Source organism: Neodiprion fabricii, chromosome 2 (genome assembly GCF_021155785.1).
Source record: "Neodiprion fabricii isolate iyNeoFabr1 chromosome 2, iyNeoFabr1.1, whole genome shotgun sequence".
Lineage (NCBI taxonomy): Eukaryota > Metazoa > Arthropoda > Insecta > Hymenoptera > Diprionidae > Neodiprion > Neodiprion fabricii.
The window spans coordinates 31,110,033-31,132,732 of record NC_060240.1 but is presented as its reverse complement, the minus strand read 5'-3'; the positions used below and the strand labels follow the sequence as shown (position 1 = coordinate 31,132,732).

General features: G+C 44.8%; 1 protein-coding gene across 2 annotated transcripts in view; it reads left to right on the top strand.

Annotated features, from left to right (window-relative positions):
- Positions 1–22,700, top strand: part of LOC124176683 (leucine-rich repeats and immunoglobulin-like domains protein 1) — a 308,596-nt gene that overhangs the window by 226,217 nt on the left and 59,679 nt on the right. For both annotated transcript variants that reach the window (XM_046558264.1, XM_046558263.1), the window contains exon 6: positions 19,055–19,125. In XM_046558264.1, coding sequence (XP_046414220.1) covers positions 19,108–19,125 — 18 coding nt within the window. In that variant the 5' untranslated portion in view covers positions 19,055–19,107. The remainder of the gene's footprint in view (positions 1–19,054; positions 19,126–22,700) is intronic.

Genomic DNA, 22,700 nt, shown 5'->3' with positions numbered 1-22,700 from the left:
ATAAGGGGAGTAAAACGAGACTCGAGAACAAAAATAAAAGCGAAGAAAAGAAAAATCACCCAGCCTTCTTTCGCGCGGATTGTTTGAATAATGCACTTTGCGGTTTGTTCAGGTTGGCTTATTATCACTGAGGTGTGAATTTACATCTGCCAACTTGGGGCATCTGTAGGGGGGGGGGGGGGGGGGGAAGAGTTTTTCCCGCGTGTACTTTACGTGACCAATCTGCCAAAGTCCTGTCTTATTTGACTTGACCGAACGTGATTCAAAATCAAAATCCGTAGAATTAAGTAAAAATCACGTATCCCCTGGAGATGAATGAATATACCTAGAGCGGTACAACAAACATTTGTCACACCAATTTAGTCCCATTTTGACGTAGGGTTAATTATCTGATTAGCCATGTATAGTGTATACATATAAACGCAGTGAACAAACAAGTTTTGTAACTTTCGTGTTCTCGTATACCTTGAGTTCACGTGTTTAATATTGATGTGAGATGAGGGTAAGAGCAAGAAATAACAAAGGAGTGACGCGTCTAGCAGGTTAGAGCACATACCAGGTAACCTACCCTTCTCTTCACTCCTACATCTCAGCTCATGAAAAGTTTTAAATTTGTATTACTCTCGGAGTAATAAAGTCACGTCCTGAAATCAGACGCGTAATTCACTTTTTACGATTTTTCTCCGCTGTTTTCTTTATTTTTTTATTCTTTTTCTTCATCCTTCTTTCTCTCCACATTTTTCCACTTCAGCCCTTACGTCGCGTCACACCCTCGACGGGCGAATGTGACCTCACCAAAAACCGGGAAACTTTTATAGCATGGATATACGTGTATACGTATATATATATATGGTGACATTGTAAAGCAATAAAAGTCAGTCGTTTTTTCGTTTCTGTATTTATTTTCGTTTCTTCGTTTACAGTACGATTCACTCTTATATTTTCGCGTTCTCTAAGAAAAGGAGGAGAATAAAAAATAAAACAAACCCTCGGACGTAGGTACAACCTGTGCCTGCAGTCGGAAATACATTTTCGCGATAGCAAAGTGAGGAGAATTTCGGCTCTCGGCTGCTTTCGATGGCTCTCGAGGATCCGCGGATTTATGCCACCCTGCAATTCCCTTCCCCGCGTAAAGTCTCGTCGCGACTCTTTGAGAACTCGCGCGAATAAGTTGAGGTGTCGTTTACTCCGCCATGGTGTAATATACTTGCCTACCCTATAAGGGCCGTTTTTGAAAATGAGTTTTCCTTTCCCTGACACCCTCGAACCTCGCGTTTATGCTAACGGGAATTTCCTACCCGATTTTTCCCCCATATTTTATGCTAATTCTTCGCCAAACTCCGACTTGTATGCGGATATCGGCAAATCGGTCACGTTCGATTTTTCTTCGCTACAAATTTCCCCGCCACCTTTACAGCTCTAGACTTCAACTTCAATTAGAGTGAAAAATTTCCAGTCCCTACATCGGTTTCAGTCCGTGATTTGAAAAAAAAAAAAATATATATTCGTCTCAAGTCTGAAAGTTTTCGTTCCACTCGCCGTCGTCGCTTATATACATATGGATTTCGGAAAAAATAAAGAAGAAGATCTAAAAATACAACAAGGATATTCGAGCGTTGAGCATCGCAGCTATTCTAAGCTACTTTCAATCTTATTGCCTGCAATTTGCCGGCATTAATATTTCCTTGGTAGGCGACAGGCACCTGATTACGTCGTTCCTTCCTTTCTTCCGTCCGTCCGTCGGTCCTTCCATCCCTTCTCCTCTCCCACTGTCTCCTTTCCCTCCTATCCATCAACGAAGAAAACTTTCGCCCCGTACCGTAGCGAAGCGAAAGTCATCCCTCAGATTTAAACCACGAGCGGCATAAAATTTGAAAAGTTAATCAAGCGCATTCCAATAATAAATTAATTTTATATATATCAAACCTTCGTAAGCGAGATTTTCACGTCCCGAGATGTCGGGAAATGCCGCCTGCAGCTGCAGTGCGGTGTAAGCGAATGAAAAATTATAGAGCGCACAGAACCCGGGTAGATTTTCACCGAAAAACGAAACAAAGGTAGGATGATCTCCTTCTCTTTCCCGCGAGTCCCGCGGAGCAAGGCGCGGGTGTTTACCCATCCACCTTCGTACGTATGCGGAATAAGAGCGAAGAGACTGAGTGCAGGGCATCAGGGAGTGTGCAGCGCGGCGGTACGGAGTATGTAGCTCTTTCATTCTTTTATTCTCATGAAATATTTCACTGCTCAGAGGAGCAAACTCTCACCGGTGCATGCGGCGTCTAACGCGACTCCCGCGGAAATAATGACCCGGCGTACACGCCGGTGGGTGGGTGATTCTTTATATAGGGTGTGGATATTTTTTGCGACCCAACCTGCAGGGGTTAAACGCGTGATACGTTGGAAAAAAAATGGGAGGAATTGAAAGTCTCGCAGGTATGTGCCGACCGCGATCTGGACGTAATCTAAGTGCGGCATTAGGTATATTGGGCGGAATTTTTTATCAGGGTGAAAGTATGGATGATCGTAATAACAAGGAGAGACGCACACACCGGCTGGTCTGCGGTAGCTGTTGCAAGTAGGTATACAGATCCTCGTTTCGTTTCGGAAAGCAGCTATCAATTTCACGGCACATAGTAAGTGTAGTCCGTTATTTCGTATACACCGTGCATAGGTATAACCTACGATATAACATACTTTTACGTATGCCTATTTGGGTAGAAGTGTTCGAGAATGAGATTGGGCGCACGCATGCCACTCTACGAAGATATACACGCATTTATATCCTTCCAGACGTAATTTCAACGAGGTACCTCTACTACACCTAGCAGGAAAAAATTTCTCATCACTTTTTTACACACGGTAAATAACGGATCGTATTATTTTACTTATACGCGCCAGTCTTCCAATTCCCAAGATTCTCAACCCCTTTGCTATCCGTAGAAACGGGGCAAAAAATAAACGAACAAATAAATGAATGAAACAAAAGCAAATGACAACGACAAATAAATAAATAACATTCCTGCAAATAACAGGCACGGTTTATTCTACACCATGATAAATTCCATCGTAGGTAAACGTGACTCGACGATCCATCACGTAATAAAACCTTGCGAGGCTGTCATCGTTCGAGAATATCGCCCCTAAATAATCCATACGACAATTTTTTTTATTCCTTCTTCTCCAATCCACGCGTGTAAGAAAATATGACGGTAAAAGAAACAACTTGAACAACAGTGGAAAAGAATTGATGAGAAATTCGTCCTTACGTTGTTCTCAACATTCTTTAATTTCTTATTTCGTCTTAAACGTTTATTCAGACAGCTATAACAGTAAAATTTTGTTCAACACAAAAGGCAAAACATTGACACCGCGTTTACCGCGCAAGGGAAAAATTTCAATGAATCCAACAAGCAACAAGGAGACGCCGAGAAAATCGGAAGGCTGTACATTTTTCGGTGTTCATTACACGACGATACTTATAAAACCGAATTAGGAGTATAGATGACGCTGTTTATTGGGCCTGAAAAGATCCGCGGCGTGGTTAGGAAGGGAAAAATTGCTTGATGTAATTTGTCTTGGTTCGAGGAGGACTTTGATACGCTTTATCCATCGTCTCAGCTCGAAGTTGTGTGCGTGTGTGTGTGTGTGTGTGTATTCAGAGCATCGCGTGTATCCGTAGGCAAGAAATACTTTTAGGAGGACGAGTTCCTCATCCGCGAGGTAAGAGGTCAAGCCGGCATGAAATTCAGGAGTTGCAAAAGCTTATTGGCGTGATATGAGGGTTGCCCAACCAGGTGATTACCAATCACTCTTGATCAGCCCTCGGTCTTCTCTGATATATATCCACCGTCCTCCAAGGAGCGGCCACCCCGCCGCTCCAGGGGCTCGGGCAAATCCGACCTTAACTGGACCTGAGTCAACCCAAAGCCGAAAGGCAGTTCATGCTGGCCGTCTCGCCCGTCTGAATTATTGCCAACGTCGTCCCTGCACCACTCGCTTTTTGATTGTCCGGCGAGGAAAAACCGGGCAGACGAAAAGGAGCAGAAGACCAAGAAAAAGAAGAAGAAGAAGAAGGAGAAGAAGGATATACTGGAGGAGAATCTTCCCTCGTCCATTTGATAAACGGTTCTGTCGCGTTTATTCCCCCCCCCCCCCCCCCCCTCTGCCCTCCCTTCGGGAAATTGTCACCACCGCGGTAAATGCAGGTGAACCATCGTCGCAGCGACTCTTTTCGATCACTCGAACCCGAACCCGCGACACCCTTCTCGCCTTGGCGCGCCTCTGAGCTAGGGCAATTCAGGTAATTACCGATCCAATCGATCGCGTCCTCTTTAACGGTTCCTTCCCAGTCGCTACCCAGCTTATATACACTGTCCTACGTGTTACTCGCCACTAAGGCTGCCACCCCGTCTATAGCTTCCTCTATATTCTATAGCCGGCCTAGGTTACATCGGTCCGTGCTCTATAGAGTCTATAGACTCAATTGCCCCCGAGACCTACTGCCTTGCAGTGATGATATTGCGACTCCCTCGCAATCGACAACCCGCAGAATAATGAGGATTATTCGCGACCGACGAACCCGCGATCGGACCATTCCTCATCCGGGACACTATTTCGAACTGACGGAACCTTGAAAATTATTCGATCAATTCTCAGAGGCTTTGCAACTTGACCGGAATTCAATGAATGTGGCATTTCTCAAATTGTCTGATGTACAAATTTCAGAATTCAAAATACGTAGAGTAGATCGAAATTCTGTCCATCAATCCTTGGATTACAATCAGCACGCAAATATGTTACGTGTAGAAAATTTCTCAACCTAAAATCAATTGAACAACGAAACGCGATTCATCATTGCAGTTTGTATATTTATCGTCATAACTCCAAGTACTTTTTTTACCTATCTTCTCTCTCTACCTCTCTGTGATTTCTTTTCTGTCGCTTCGTCACGTCTTCGGTAAGAAACTACCTTCGCAAGCCTTTCACTTTGCCGTATGCACGCGTCGACGGTACAGCAGGTAATTTTTCGAAGAGTCTTGAGCGCGTAGCTGCATAATTGCGACAAATAAAGGAATCGTCAGCCGGTGTGCGGTGAACGTCAGCATGTACAATGTACATATATATCTAATCTGCACTTTCGCACGACACTTGCGTCCCGAGTTGGTAATTTGTGTTAAACCTCCCTACACTGCGGGGCCGATTGTTATCTTTAACGCAAATTAATTTCAACTACCGGCACAATTGCAGCTGCCGTACTGTTGATTAACAATAAATTACCGTTAAAGTTCTTCGGATGCAATTTGCTCATTACGTTGCGCGTTAACGTATCGCCCGTAATATTTCACCCTGTGGTATTTTACGAGGCAAACAAAAGTTGGAATCTCCTCTCTTTTTTATATAACGTATGGCCTCGGTTGTATCCTTCGTCAATTTACAGTTGAGCTTGGGTAAACGGCAATCGTTTGTATCCGTAAAACGTGACAACGTTGAGTCTTGTTTTATTCTTCTCGTCTCGGTCTCCCTGTTTTTACCTTTCCTCTCTTTAGACAGCATCCGTTTCTTTAATGGGAGTAACAACGTCCAGCGAAACGAGCTACAGTTGCGATTAAGCGACTCCATTTCCACGGGAATTACTTATACAGCAAAGAGCGACGTAGCTTATCTCGCGACGTTCCATAACTCAGTAATACTATCTGCGTAAGCTGCGATGTCGCCCAGAGACTGGACACACATGCGAGTGTCTAACGGCGGTGTAGAAATTACCAGAGTGAATTCGTACGCGTTGAAACATGTTTGACGGTTTCTTACGCGTCGGCGTAACATTTTCCCCCGCTTTGCTCGTTCAAAAAATAAACGGCGGATTAGGTAAAATCTTTTCCCATACAGTCTTTCAACCTACCTACGTTCCTACAGCAGAATCTTCCAAGAGTCTAATTTATACAATAACTCTTTTCGGCCGACGTGTACAATTTCTTCAAAAAACTGTCAACCTTTATATTATTACATGTAACAGAAGGCACTGAGAATTTCTGAAAAAGGAATCGGGGGATGTATGTGGGAGCTGAAATTTGTTTAATGGGCAAATAAAGTTTGAGGTATTATTCATTAATTTCGAAATCAGGTTTAACGATTCCTACGGTCTGCACAGACTCTGTGCTGTGCGGCCAATTATGATGTGTCGTGATAAATTAGATAGATTCACAGCGGGAGAAATAAACCACAAAGCAATTAAATCCCTCTCACGTAACGCCATCGCATGTATACGATTTTCTAATTTCTGCTGCCTGCTGCTCGCGCAGCCCCGAAACTCAAGCCGTAAAGAATTTATGTAAATTACTTTGTATGCGACGCCGCTGCAGGCAGCTCCTTGTTAACTACAACGAGTTATACAATATACCTACCTACCTACCTACCTGATTCTCTTCACCGCACGTTTTCATTCTGTATTCCATGAATCAACTCCGAGCTACTTAAAATTACATCTCTTTCAATTCTTCCGAAATACCCACGGCATGTAGGTACGTATTCCTGCCCACGCGTACATCCCACAGGCTTAATTAACCCAGGTGTCGTCAAATTTTTATTTTTATTTTTTTTTTTTTTCACTTATTGTTTTTAAAATCCGCTTTCGGCCTCCCCACCGCTTCCTCTCCTCAGTTTTTGGCCCACGAAAAACCCCGGGACGCAAATAACAGGAGCTTTAACGGCGGCGAGCTTTCAGGCAAGCGATCGCTGAAGTGAAAGCAAAGTTCCCGTACCACCGGAACCTTTTTTCAATAACTAGATATAACCAGAGACGGTCCCGACTACGAACTGTGGCTGACGTTTGTCAGAAAGTCAACGAAGCGTGTTGCCTCCGTGTCACGTGCTGGCGACACTCTTGCCTCCTGCCTCCTGACGCTCCGTTTGCTTGGCTGACTGGCTGGTCTCGGGTATCAGAACCAGCTGTACAACGTCTACAGAATTCGCATATCTCGTCACGAGACGTCGGGGTGACTTTGCGTCTCACCTGAAGTGACAGAAGTCGGTTATGATCGCCCGGAGAAATCGAACGTGTGCACCTGACGAACGGATCGATTTACATACTCGGACAATTCGGCTACGCACAGCTTCAATGACGAACAGTCGACGACGACATCTGTACGAGGGTGGTCCGAGTGAAAGTGGTCGAAAGAAAAGTTGCGGATTAGATTGTGCCGACTTGTGATCGCAGTCCAAAGTAGCCAAAAGCTGTAAATCGTTGACGGTCGATTTGGCGGAATATTATAAATACGCTGTCAGGTTAAAATCGACGCAAGTACCTGCCGAATGGATATGCGAACGGTGCCGGAATTCTCGAGAAGACGTTGATCCCTGAAAAGGGTCTCGAACGAAGCTTGAAAACTCTGGATGTTTTCTCTTCAAAGGTTCATCCAACGAAGCCTGGAAATGATACCGGATCGAACCGCGATTAACGGACAACCTTTCAATAATCGGGAATAATTCTTCTCGTCTTTCGGCTTTGAAAATTGGTCGTGCGAACTGAGAAATCAGTTGTAATTCGTTATCAAACGATTACTTTTTAACTCTCATAATTTTTCACAAGACCTTTACAGAGAACGGGCTGAAGTTCAAACAAAAATAGCTCTTGCATCAAACGAGTTGACAAATCGTACAAGGTGTACACCGAGTTTGCCAGAGGCGCCTGAGCCGAAATTCAGGTTTGATCTCAGGCAGCCTCCGTGCCGAAAGCGCTGTATACACCGAGGGTGTGGGAAAGGTTCCGGAAGTTTGAAGAGTTAATGAATTTGTCTCGTTCATTAGTCTAATTCGGTAGGAATTCCTCGCGAGCAAAGGGTTCCCGAGTTCTGAAGTGACCCGAATATGCCGGAGGGTCATGTGGTATCGGCACCCGGGTCACGGGGTGCGAGGGCTTCCTTTTCGTTGCCGAATTTCGGTTCCGCGGTACGACTTGCGAGTCTCCCGGAACCTGTCTCTCCGATGTTATCCTTGGACCCCTGACGTCGACGCCTGAACGAGATACTCGAGCTGGTTGGAATCCTAATAATCGTATACGCCACACGAGTCGCCCACTGTGCTAACAAAAAGGGAGACAAATTTCCGTATCACTTTACAGAGCCGAGTTGTATTATATATTATATCCCCCCCCCCCCCCCCCCCCTCCCCCCTCGCCCCTGTCCTCCTCTCACACTCGCGCGATCGTTCGCTCCGAGTATTTTCCCGCCGTCTCGTTTCACTATTTTTTTGTTCTTACGCTTCTACTCGTCGTCTTCTTCTTACAATTTGTTCCTTCCCTCCTCCCGTAAGGAGCGACGACTTGTGACCACTGTACACAAGCTGTATATAACATCACACGGCGTACAATTATCATCACTGTTATTAGTGATGATATTCGTTTGTTGTACCCCGCGCTGTATTTTAGGAGTACCTAAGCGCAGCCTGGGTTTAGGATATCATTTATCACGGTATAATGTTAATCGTTTCACAACAACACACCGCCCTTGCTCTACGTAACTAACGTAACTACCAAAGCCTGAGCTTTCACCGAGTCGAACCACACGCGGGGGGGGGGTTTCCCATCCTATTCGTGCCAGGATCTGCTCGAGCGAGCAGCTGCATCGTTTATCTCGGTTGAACCGTTGAAACCTGCCCATTAATAGGCGAAACGGAGAGAAGGAAAAGAATCACCGTTTACAGATAGATTAGAGGCTGAAAAACACTCGGCTAACATACGTATACGGCACGTATACATATGTAGCCATCGGTACGGGATCCAAGTGCTTTTTCGGAGCTTGAACCTCCTCGGTGCGGATACGAAGGTGGAAGGTAGAGACGAGGGAATGAGAATGAAGGCTTACTCTACCCTTCGGCCTGGTAATCTTGTTACGTGTACGCCATTGCGGGCAGGCCTGAGTATCGATCGCTTGTAATGTCATTTTAAAAACTGTCACACGCCGCACTCGCGCAATTATTATCATCCCATAATCCGATTTTCTTTTCTCCCCGTAGCCAGGACGCGATTTAACCGCGCTGCGAAATATCACCCGCGGGTTATACGAGGAGTGGAAAATGAATTAATTATTCAAATAAACAATTACTCACCGAAGCGGAGTAGCTGTATTGTTGATTAAAAAATCACGGTGTAAGAGAGGACTTTTTCGAATCATATATCTCTCTGTCTTTTAAAATTTTACCACGCCTACGTACGAAAATATCGATCTGCGTGAGAACAGCAACGAAAAAATAAATAACCGTGAACAATGAAAATGCGCACAACTCGCGCATTTTCATTTTATAGCGTATTGGCTAAACTCTTTATCGTTAGTACAGGCGCACCGTAACGGGGTGAAAAAATGATGATAGAAAACAGAATAAGCGGGAAAAAAACACGGAGGAAAGTCGGGGCGAAAAAAAAAAGTGAAATGAAAGGGGGGGGATGAACGGGTTTTCTTCGTCCGCTAATAAAAAGGGTTTGTAGCTGAGGTGGTTGAGTGAGGTGAGCTCCCCAGTTACCAGACTGAGGACAGTCGACAGGCAAGATCTTAAAAAGTTTCCTCTACCCGGAGCGATAAAAAATAATTGGTATCGGGTCTTTTCACGATCTCAGCCTCCGCCCGCGGTCCCTTTCTCCCCCCGCTCCTTCTATTCTCCGCGTCTCCTTTCCGTCCTCCTTCCTTCTTTCTTTAAAACAAACCCTTAAGCCGCGTGTATATAAATTGTTAGCTCTATTTACTCGCGCTGCGCTGCGCTGCCTTGCCTTGTCTTGCCTTGCGGTTAAACAAGAAGATCTTCAAAGCTCTGTATACCTATGCCCGGCTATGTGTTAGCCACGCCAGTCGGCCACACTCGCAACATTTCTGTATCCTTGGAGGGAAGGGAAAAGCGAAGCGGAGAGGCGAGACGAGTTTTACCGAGGCGTCCATATCCGACTATATCTATCCTGGCTTTGTCTTCCTTCTCTATAATATAGGACGAACTGAGGCCTCCTCAAAATCCCGGGAGAATACCGGAAGGAAAAAGTTACCCGAATATTGCGTTACCAACGTTGGGACGGATACGTCTATGTACATCTCTCTACGTGTGTGTAACAAGATTTCGTTTGCCAATCGACCGTTCGCCCTTCGAAACGATGGGAACAATGATAATAATCGTGATAATAATGTTCCGCGAGGAAATACGCGGGTCGCCTCGATTTTGGCTTCAAAAATAGAAAATAAGGTGTAGAAACAGCAAGAATCGATTTCTGTTCAATGATAATACCTTCAATACGTACGCTGAGAGGAAAAAGTCCCTGTATCGACTAAATGTTTGGTCACAGGCGGGGAAGTAAATATTTATTTGTCCGAATTAAAGATCCATCGGTATAACAAAATGTTCAGTTGATTCAACTAAATTTTGTTAAACCAACAAAAGTATTTTGTTAAATTAAGCAAGTATATCGTGTTCGTCGCATTCAGTTGAATCAAACGAATATCACTTGGCTCAAATAATCCTTTTCCTCGGTACAAGCCCAAACTTCTTTTCATTTCACATTATTTTCAGACCACGTTTTTGTTTATAATTATAAATTTCTCTGGTAGATCGCAATTAAGCTTTCATCAACAATTTGCTTGGGATTGTCGCAACTTTGTGAAATTTGTAAACTAATTATCGCTTGCTTGAACAAAGCGCACAATTGGTTTACCTCGAAATTAGTAATTATTGAAAACGATGGAAATACATTATGTTACCTTCCTCTTTGATCTGCCACTTATTTGTTACATCTTTACACAGATTTTTTTTCTTCTCTCGCCGGCGTTTCGATTGCTACAGTACCGTCTCAACTTGTTCCCCCTCCCTTCGATCCCCCTGTCGATCGGAGATTAAACGTTGGCTGTTAATTATCTTACGGGTAATTAAAAGTACCACTCAAACGCGTACGAAACGATGTCGGACCTGACCGTCAGGCTCGAAAAGACTCATCACTCAAAACAACCGACGACCGCAATATATTGATCGATCGGAGATATTTACCAAGGACAAACATATTTTGATTAATAAATTTTACCTCGGCGAAGATCCTCCTTTGACCATCCCCACGTATGCGGGACCCGGGTTTTTCTTCTTCGTATCCTGCATCTTTTTATTCTCTTCTACCACTTAAACCCCGTCTTTTAAGCGGCGCCTGATAAATCGCTTGCCAGATACATCGACCTGAGATCAGATCGTTGTCGGAGCTACGTGATCCCGACGTTCCTCGCCTCTGGTAGCGGCCGATCTTCGAGGCCCCAGAGATAACATCGCAGCATTGAGTAAATAATTACAAGGGATTGTGAAACCCCTCCTCCGCAGATAACTGATTTCATATCGAGAAGCGGTGTGTGACGAAAAAGGGTAGAGAAGAGAAAAGGAGCGGGAAGAATTTGAGAACCAATCTGGTAACAGCAGATTTGCCTCTAACAAAGTATATTGTGTGAAATTTAGCTCGCGAAATATGGCCGCCATTACCTGCAGCGTACACGGGAAGTGTGCCTTAATAAGGGTGTGGCTACGATGTTTGGGTAATTTCGTATACGCGTACGCGTATACGTATATACGTTAAACAGCGGCTAGTAATTAACTTAATTAATCGTTATAAATCTCCAAGAAATTATAATTAATCCGTAGTAATCGCGGCAAGGATCAGCGGGCCAATGTTTCCCTAAGCCGCGTCTTAGCTGGGAGGCATACCTAGAGGGATGAGAACACCCGACCGTTTCGTACCCTTTACCGAGTGGAGCCTGCAGATACTTGAGCTAATGCTCGCGGAGCTGCGATGTGTAAGTGAAACAGTGAGGCATTGGCTTGTAAGACCGCGCTTTTCACCTACCTCACCACGCCCAGGGTGAATCATTCAGCGCGAATATATGAAGCGGAGAATCCCTTGGTGATGAATTTTCTCACCTCGTTCTTGCGGAAATATGGTATTTCAACGATATATTTTTATCTACGAACTTACCGCTCCTGGAGCACAAACAATTCCCGACGAAGAACTATTTCTCACCGTGTAACTGGAACATCGATCAATTCGGTTCGTCCATGCGTTGTTAATCAATGACTCCGCCGATCGATCCTCGGCAACGAAGTCTGTTTTAAATCAAGAATGATGTAGGTAGCTTGAATTCCCTGCGCAAGTTCACGGTTTACAACTCCAGAGGGAGATTTCGGTCAACCGAGCTCTTCGATTTGGTCTATAAAACAAGCAGCCGGCTGAGCCCTGCGGAATCAAACGGTACGCGTGTCTTTACTCAGTTGTAAATTGCTCCTCAAGTTGCAGGGGTGCGCATTGCCGGGACCAATATTCAGACGAATCTTGAAAGGTATTTTCAGTTTTCGGTTTCGATGGTACATCAGTCTGAGTTTCGAGCCGTGCCTCCATAATACTCGGCCCTCGTCGTTAACAGAATGCGGCTACGTCCGTTGAAGAATTTAATCATTGCCCAAGAAGAAATCCGAAGGATGCCATTCGCGAATAAAATAGCATTGAAGTGAGAGAGAGAGGGAGGGTGAAAGCGAGAGGGCGGCGAGGGGAAGAAGGGAGGGAAGCAAGACAGCCGGAGGGATCAGGGAGAGCGTCGGAAGACCAAGAAAGTGGGTCAGAAATAAGCAGCGATAGAAGAATTGCGAGAGCTGGCATTGTTCGGAATGACCGATGCCTGAGATAAATCCCTTTTCTGACCGGCCCAGCTCTTCGACCGCGCGGCGTGTTTCACTATCGGCTTACCGGTTACCGAAGCGCCCTACACCTACACTTCCGATAAATTCACCTTGAGGAGGTCGGAACGTCGTTTTGCACTCTTGACTTATCTGCAGAATCTCGTGCCTCTCGTGCGGTTTAATCTTTGGAGTTACATGCACGCTTTGCGTATGAAATACGATTAATTGGTTCAATTTTTGCGAAGAGTGATCCGAATTTGGCGGCGAACTTTTTGCCGTCACCGATGTAACGAGTATCTATTACTGAAAATAAATAAATAAAACTGCAGCGTTGGTCGTAAAGCCGACGAACCTGAAATTTTCACACCCTAGTTTGCAAATAATCAACGACCGAGCGCCGACGATGCGGCAACCGATTTTTGATCCGGATTTTCGTTGCGGAGTTTTTCAGCTTTTGCACACCGTCAAATAACGTTACCCGCATGAAAACGACAAAATATCGCGACGGTGCAACCGAACAGCGACAAGTTGAAAATTTCGCAATACTGTTAAATTTTAGTTTATCGAAAATCGATTGGAACGTATAAGCTTTAGTCTCGGTAACGACGCGGAACTGCTGCAAAAATTTCAAGTCGATCGGATTTACGGTTACGGAGGAATCGTGCAGGTCGCCGTTACCAACGTCGCCGCGTTTCAGAGATCGTATATACCTACCTCTTATACAACCACGCTGGAATTCTGATTGTAAATTGGATTCCTTTACCGCAAACCACGGTCTGAGTTTCGTACACTACCCAACCCCGGAATCATACGTCGCCAGTTCCGTTCTGGAATATAATTATATTACCAACGACGTGGAATATCGGTGACAGTCTGGCTTATCCGAGTACCCGCTCTCAGTCTGGACTTGGTCCAATTCTCGCGAATTAACGCAAGGCCCAATTGTGAGCGAAAGTGCGCGTAATCGATCCGGACGAAATTACACACCGCTCGCCTTAACACGGATCGTATTAGATATTCTCGAGAAAGCGAATCGGAGAAATTTCCAGCCGCCTTACGATAACGAAAACTCTCTCACCTACGCGCCTAGCTCTTCGTCGACGAAGAGAACTCGGGGGATCAAGCCTGTTGACGCTGCCGGAATATCCGGGGGTGAACGAGTCCTCGGTATTAACTAGGAGTTAATTACAACAGGTAGGTATATCGCGGCTCGACTCGACTCCGGGTTTAAGGCCGGCTATCATCTCCCGGCTTAAACGTGACGGGAACCGGTTCCACCAGGAATTCGTCTGGGAACTTGTCTGGTACTGTAATTCGACGATATACCCGCAACACACGTTCCGCCGGTGCGGACGGCGTCGTGGTCCCGTCTCGCCCCATAACCTACAAATTTTTAATACACCCCGGCCGAACCTCGAAAACAATTTGTAGACGCGGATAACGACGAAACGCGGAGGGCGAGGCGATTCTCGGCTAAGCGTGACTGAAACACTACACTCCGATCACTCGTGCATTCGATTAAAATGCTTCGATGACTCTCTATCTTCCATCCAGCTCTCCCCTCTTTCCCCTCTTTCCCCTCTTTCACCTTTCTTTCTCGTTATACCTTCTCAATTTCAGTTCGTACCGGATATGAATATCCCCCCCGCTTTCTCCGCAGCTCCGGCTTGTGTAAAAGCCTCGGTTGAAAATTACCCTCTCGTAAAGAGAGATATGAGGAGAGAGAAGTTGAAAAAGGCGTCCGTCGCATCGTGCCGACGTGTCCGTGGAGTATTGGGGAAAATTGTAGGCGGTATTCGGAAAAATACGAGCCCCCTTCTTACTTACCAAAAACTTTGGTCGGAAATATTTTGCGGTCCGACTGGATCAACTCGTTCGGAAAATTGTGCGTATCTATAATAAGACTCGAAAGGTCGGCCCGGCCAAGGAATAAATCGATACGACGGTTGAAGGCAGTGATTCCGGTCCTCGGATGTCCCGCTGCGAACGTCGCCCTGTGCATAGATACGTCGGTATGTACAAGCTGCGGGTATACAAGGAAAGTTTTATCGATACCCTTTTCGTCGAGCATGAACCGACTGCTCGGCGGGTCCGCGGGGGATTGTTAGGCACGATGCATTGACAATATAAGCCCGGTGCTTTTGACCCGGCTCTAAAGAAGTGCTCAAAGGTCGACTAATCCCTCCTAACGACGGGGCGGTATAATAAACGGCTCCGGGAGGTAACCTCGGGATTAAAAACTTGGCAATTAAATCGACCGAATGAATTTATCGTCGCGTCGCGTCCCCGAGCTTCAGCCGTTCAGAGACGTCTCACTGGAATTGGAGAATCACGGGCGAAAGTCAACCGCACCCCCCTCACACCTGCAACTTCCGCCGGTATAGATTTAGGGGTGTCTTTCGGAACACGCCGCGGTATTTCCTATCGGGTGTAATTTATCTAAACGGTTTTGTTTGCATCCCCTGGCAGCCGGGGTAATTGCCTCTGGAGGATAGGGAGCCCTGGGTAGGTTGGTACTTCTTTAATTCCTTACACCGCGCAACAAATTTACACAGGGGATATTCGACCGCGGAGCAATCTCGAACCGCGATCTCATCACGGAACTCTCAGCCCCGAGTCCTCCTTGATTCACCGTTTATTATTTAAACAGAACCAGCCCCTATCAGTCATCGGTACAAAGTATATCACACTCGGGTTCGTTCCGACCCTCCGTCGTCGGAGGCGCGAACAAAAAATTCGACAAAATCGAGCCCCGTTCCCGGCTTCTTGCATCTCAATCGTGAAATTTCACCATGATATTAATTTCCTATGCATCTTCTTATGAGTGGCCCGAACCAGTTTCCGCTAGTTAAGGCCCCGGGAGGAAGGCGTGTCGCTCACAAAAAGTTTCGAACATGGTCGATAATGAGCCTCAGCCGTTGTCGTCGCCCGTGTTCGTCGCTGACTCGAGAGCCTCGGTGGAAGAAGCTGTTCTTCTCTGTATACACCTATACATATGTGCGTATATACATACGTGTACATGCCCAGGCCGAAGGGATTTTCAAGATGATAGAAAACCCCACGTGCTCCGGAAGCCTCGTCAACCGCGAGCCAAAACTATAAAATATTATCCACATGCGACACCGACGACCGGACCTTCGTTTACTAATTATTTACGATCCGGTCGGAGAGCCGAGTCGTCGTCCTCCGTGGCATTTGTCAGAAATAATAATTTGAAAAGCAATTTTCGAGGAAAATAGACGATGAGAAATGGTATCCGCGGTAATGGTTACGCGCGGGGTTCGAAATAATAAACGGTTCGAGAAAAATTCTCGGGCGTTTTTAAGGAGACGGCCCGCAATCGGGATGGGGGAGGATTTTCCTCCCGGGATTTCTCATATTCCAGGATATGCGGAGTCGTCGGAGCCGGCCCCGATTTAGCAAGCTCAGTCACCTCTCGCCTTTCGCTGCAGCGCATGGACTGAATGGAGCCGGAATCTCCTATCGTGCACCACCGGCTCAATAGACCTCACTGATCTTCGTGATCCCGGAGTCTAGAGTCTAGACTTTTCCGAGCGCACCCGCGGTGAATAAGACAGAATAAAGGAGGATGAGGAGGAAGGGAGACTCTTCCTCCGTTAAGGAAGACCCTTTTTCGCCCGTAATGCATTCTGATACGAAGCATCAACTTCCTCACTCCCTCGTAATAATCCCTCGAGGCGATACCTCGGGCCCCGAGTTATGGGTCGTCAATTCTATAGTCGCATCCATCCACTGTTATCCGAGCAATTCTACTTACGCTCGCAGATTCTCTCTCGCCCTTTTCGCTTCTTCTTTTTCATCTCTACTTACGCCCGGCGTGCGCTGCGAAAAACGCTTTCATCGGAGCTTGCGTTTGCTGGTTCTTCGAACCCCGATGTATCCACGTATCGGAATTGATCCCTCGCCCTTCGTCGGTCGGAAAACGTGTTCAAACAAGGCGTTAATTTGACACGTGTTAGGGAGCCGAAGTCGGGGGGGTTGGCGGCGACGAAGGAAGGATAGTTTCTCGGTTTCCTGGGGGCAATTTGGCCGGTTTAACAGTGCTGGAAGAAACCGTGGAAGGACGGTGTTCCAGGCGGCGGTGGTGAACGGGGAAAACCCCGTAGCTCGGGCACATTTGGCCGGGGAACGTATGGCGCCGGGAGCCCATGAATACCTCGGAATTGGCTGATAACGGTTGAAATAAAATCGACAGCTCTACGAAAGTCGGAAATCCCTGATCCCGGCTGTAAACCAGCGCCAGCCAGGTAAGCCCCTCGATTGATGTCGCTTGTTTACCGAAACGAGATGAAGCGCCCGATCTATCGATCGGTAAACGGAGTCACCGAGAGAAAAAGGAGGAAAGAGGAAATGGAGGAAACACGGCGAGCGAAAAGGCGGCGCGAACGAGAGGAAGGAGAGGAGAAAGAAAACAAAGCAAAGGAAAGCTTCAGGGAAATCCCCGGCTCCTTGTCAATAATTCACCGACTTTTCGCCTCCTTTCTACTCTTTCCTCGCCTCGTGTTCATGCTTCGCAAACTAAAGGGTATAATATTACCGATCCGATGTACTCGTCGACTACGGCCAATGACGGGAGGTAGGCTGACCGATTTTCAGGTTCGTTTAAACAGCTTTTCGCAGTGCGCGCACATGCTCGCAACCCACGGGAATCGCTATTCCTTACAATCCGGTAAAGTACGCACCGTACAAACATGACCGTGGGTGGGTAAGTAATAACTGTGACTAGTTTATACGTCCCTACAATTATGGATTAGTTCGGGCGTCACGTGGCCACGTAGTTCGCGGGTCACCGCTATTGAAGAAAAGTCTTGTAAAGGCGGACGCGTTATTGCCAAATAAAGTTTCGCCGATATTTCTAATACCAAGTTTAACGCCTGAGTCCTGCAGGCATTCAGTCGTTTTGAGGGATTCTTTTTTTCTTCGGTTAATTCTCGTACCTAATTTGGCCGTTTACTTCGCACCTTCAATTCTTAGGAACTGTTAAAGCGAAGAAAAATGCACCATATTGAGCTGTATATTTTATATATCTATTTTTTCTTTTCTTCTTCTTTTCACCGTTTGGGACAATCGGAGCAGTCTTCTCTATTCAAAAATTTAATTTTTACTCTTAACGAGAAGCGTCACGCGAAGGGAAGCAGCGCGTGTCAGTCCTTCTTGAACCGGATCAAAAAAAAAAAAAACGCTCTTTAATTTCCTGACGGACGCGAGTCATGGCCAAAAGGCCATGCCTTCAGGCGGAGAAAATTTTCCTCGACAAAATGGAAATTATACACGTTGTCGCTACTGGATCACTTTGGTGTAACTTTTGTATGATGGGTATCGGCTATCTTGCATACTCGAATACTTTTCAACAAACACGTAAACCTCCCTTTTCCTCGCCTAATCCTACTTTTCTCTGTCAGTTTATCGTGCAGTCAAGGATGAAAATAACCTCCATCTGTCTTCCTTCGAATCATGTAACCCATATTCCATGGTCGGCAATTATTCTACCGTGTATCAATGGATCCTTCGTAAAAGCCTGTATTTATACGCATATATTTCTGGGTGGGTTGTCTGTTGAACATCTGTTTCAGCCAGTTGCATGTTAATAAACCGCAACAACGTGCCGCTATTTTCTTTTTACACGGCACCGTTTTCAAACACTGAAGCATATCCGTATTTGGCTCTGTTTCTGCACCTGACAAGGCTGTTAGGAAACTTTTCGATTTCTCATTTATGCTTCACGTTTCTTGTCTTTGATTAGAATAACTTCAGTACAGTTACATTGAACCGACATGAGAGACAAACTATTTCTCTCCTTGAACGCAATCAGTTCGGGCATTTTTATTTTATTTTTTTCCATGTAAATCCGTTGTACACACCGCAGATTATGAGCTAATAAAGCAGCCGTGGTTTCGTGCCAACCGGGTTGAACTTAACCCAGCGCTGAAGCGTTCGTAAATTAATAATAACTTTGACGAGAAGAAAGAGAATATTTTGGAAGGAGTAAGTTATCCAATAAGCAGTGTACTTACAATTAGTCCGACCCCGGTTCAGTTGTAAGTTAGACTGCCCTTGTATACCCGCAACGGTTCTAAAGTTATGAGTTTGACGTTAAGCAGATCCGTATAACAGTTCAAAGTACGAACAATGCGAGCGGTGTTTTAGAAAATTCAATCTGACACTCGCATCGCCAAAGATGTGATCGATCACGGACGGTGTTGTAAAAGATTACTCGAGAGCAGAGAGCAACGATCAATTTTATTTGTCTCAAACTCTCGAATTCGACACGACGCGACTGGCAAATATCGCCATAGCAATCGGTCTTTCCAAAATCCTGCGCGATTGTGTAATTAAATATTTACCCTCCTTGTTTCAGATCCTGTGATTACGACACCTCGACTTCATCATCCGACAGCTCAAAGATCGAAAATGTTTCGTCTACCCTGGGTGAGTGAATATAAACACATCTATAAGAATGTATCTTTACTCTGTACAGAAGTATATGTGTATAGATTCGATGATTGCAAGTATTTACGTTGCATATGTCGAAGCGCAATGATTGCTGTTGAGATTATTAATTTTTCGGATGAACAATCGAGGCTTCTTCGTTTCCCCGGTTTTTCCGATAAGATATCTATGCGACAAGCTTGTTTTCGGTTCATCAAAGGCGCAGAATCCACTGGGTAACGAACGCCGAGAAATTTCTGACAAATTTCAAGTTGAGTCTAAGTTTCTGTGCGTTAGCATATAATTAGCTAAGCTCTAATTACACTCGGAATATTAGCAGCGGTGGTTATTACTTATTACACGAAACTCACCGCCCCAAAACTTTATCTCCCGTATATACCTGTATATATGGGTGTACATGAACAGGTACACGGCACAGCGCTTTCGGCCAGAGAAAATTTTCGAAATTCCGAGAAAATTACGACGGCGTTACGGGTACGCCGGCTGTGCTCAAGCCACAGACGTTCTTATCTGCGATTTTTCTAACGGGTGAAAATAGAAGCTACATCTTGCTTTGGAACGTGAAAATCAAGATTTTTCCGGTTCTCGTAAACTGGACGTATTTTTTTTTTTCTTTTTCTTACGATAAATAAAATTTCATATCTTTGAATAGTCGCATTTTTTGGGGTTCGGATCAACAAAGTAATTTTCTTTGTGATACACATCTTAAAATGTAATCTATAGTTTACCTGCTCGGTAATTAAATGAATCATTTCGTTAATCAGCGCGCTTCTGTGAAAATGATAAGTAATGGTACGAACAAAATTAAATGATGAAAAAAAAGTCAATAAACGAGGAAATTCCGTTATTGCAGGACAAATCTTTTTGTCACAAAACAATGTCGAAAATGGTGTGCAATTTTCTTGAGAAAACAATTTTCCCTCTAATCGTAAACAGGTTGTGTATATATATATATATATACATATATATACACGTGGGTCAACGATGTGCATATACGTGGCACGGTAGGTAATGCCAATGTGAATTCAATTTCCCGGTATACCGAGTCCATGCGCCTTGGTCGGTGCCTTCTATGTGTGGAGAAGATCCTGACCTGCAAATATTAATATGGAAAAAAAGAAAACGAGGAGAGGAAAAACTAGGGTTGAAATACAAAGAGAAAAAAAAAATGAATAAAAATATCTCGGCCAATTTACCCGCCATTTCGAATCACCGTCAAAACTCTTCGTGTATATACATTCGCGTGTGTAATGCCCGCGTGCTTCTGAAATGAATAGCAAACACAAGAAGCATATTTACGGTCGGTCATGCGTGTGCGTCTGTGTGTCTTGCGCGTCTGTGTACGATGCTCGCTGAACCCTGCGAATCGCTCTCTGCTAACCGTTTACAGTTCGATGCCGGATGCAGGGAACCGGGAACCGAGAATTTAGGGGATGAAGGAGGAAATCGGCCGCGAATAATGATCGCGCGATGCATGATGTCTACAGATGTCTGTAACTTTCCAAGCTTCGAATCACCCGCTGCACTTTGATTGCGAGTTTGAAAACGTCACATCAGCGACTGCCTCAATTTTGATCCAGGATCCATTTGTTGGACTGAAAGTTGAAACTTTTCACCTCGGCGTTGATAGGGAGAAAAATTGAACGGAAAATTGAAAAGGAAAAACACTCGATAAAGACCGAATTTCCTTTTTATTCTTAAAGTTTGGTATTAAGAAATATGAAAATAAATAGGATGTAAAAGGAAAAGAGTGGAGGGGAAAATATGAAATAAGGAAATAAACCGCTTGTATATAAATCAAGCAAACTTTTCACACTTTTCACACGTTTTGTACACTTTTTACACTTTTCTATATATATATATATATTACACGGTGGGCAGGGAAGGAGGGTGTTTTCTTGTTTTAAGAGGGAATTATAACGCGTTGAATGATGGAAAATCTTACCTTCTTTCCTTCTTTCTTTCACTCTTTTAATTCCATCTCCCTTTACGGCGTAAAACTCTCGGCGGGTAAATTAGCTACGCGAGACAAAGCCGCTTCTCATTCATCTGCGGATATAAAACGCATAACCTGCCGAGGCTGAGTGTAAATATTGACGAGTCGAAATTAAACGCTCTCGCAACCTGATTACGCAATCAATTTTTAAACACACCCTCGAGCATCGCTTTGTACTAATTTTACCTCCAGTCATTTTTCTACAAACAAAATCCCTCCTGAATTGATAAAATGAACCCGCACGCGTTCATCGCGTCACGACTGCTCGAAATCCTTTGCTTCTCGTTCTTTTACTTCCTCTGTTTTTTCGGTATTCAAATTGAAATTCCTGTCTAAATGACACACCGATTCCAACATCACTTCCGTACCGCAAATTGAGAACTTTCTCTTTTCAATTATTCTTTTTCATCCCACAATCAGTTCTTTCAAAAAACCTGCCGCAAATACAACATCCTCAATTTCAGTTTTCAGGGAAATCAATTGAAATTAAACCATTTTTTTTTTTTTAAACACCGTTTTCCAACCCGCCTGCGTATCTACATCACCGGTTAGGATGTCGCCACTTGAGATCCAAAAGCGTGTTACATTCACTTACACACATGTGTACAAAACTAGCGTGTGTCGACAAGGCGTATAAGATGTTTGGCTGAAAACGAGCCTGCGACAGCTACGCAGCGACAGTCACTAAAATCCCTCGCGTCTACTTGCGGCATCTGCCCGACATCAACACTCCTTTCGCACCACCCCAGCTTTCAGTCTCCTATTAACATCTCATATTCGTCGTATCGTTGAAAAGCCTGCACGCTTATACACCGACTGCATCACATTATGAAGCGAAGGATACCGTATGGGAGAGATGGTAAGATGAAAAAAACAGCCTTCCACGGATGGAATCTTTCGTAAGGTATAAAAAGTAAGCCGTTTACACTTTTTTATTTATTTTTTTTTTGTCTCATCATACTCGTCTTCAATTTTTTCTTCTTCTTTTTGCTCGTGGCACGCCCAACCCCGTGTCTTATTCACACGAACGGATTGTTGAATTTTTTTCTTTCCTCCTTTGTTTTTTCGAATCCGGTTGTGGTCGAGGAACGCGTTAAATTTGGATTAAAAAGTCGCCGAAACGAATTTTACTCCACGACTTCCCTTATTTTTCCCTCACTAGAGAATCTACAAAATTACTTTGTCCGCTTGTAAGTGAATTCGTCTGGCATATGGCACAGAGCTGTTTTAACAGATTTCCGTACGTATGCCAGACTCCGCAATCTAACCGTGAAGAGTCTTCGGAAATAAGTATACGGTATGTAAGTAAATGCGAGTAGAATTTTATGAAAGGTTGTACGGCATACGGATAGTGCAGCGGAAATCCCTTCGAATGAAACGACGCGCCTCGCGTACGAAAGTATATTTTTTATCTGGTTATACACGTGGAGCAAGGATCGAAGGTTGTATGTATGAGAAATCGAAAATGTAAAAAAAAAAAGAAAAAAAAACAAGTAGGAGGTGAAGGAGAAGAAGAGAAACGAAAATTAATCTCGTGAAAAAAATGTGGGAGAAACTT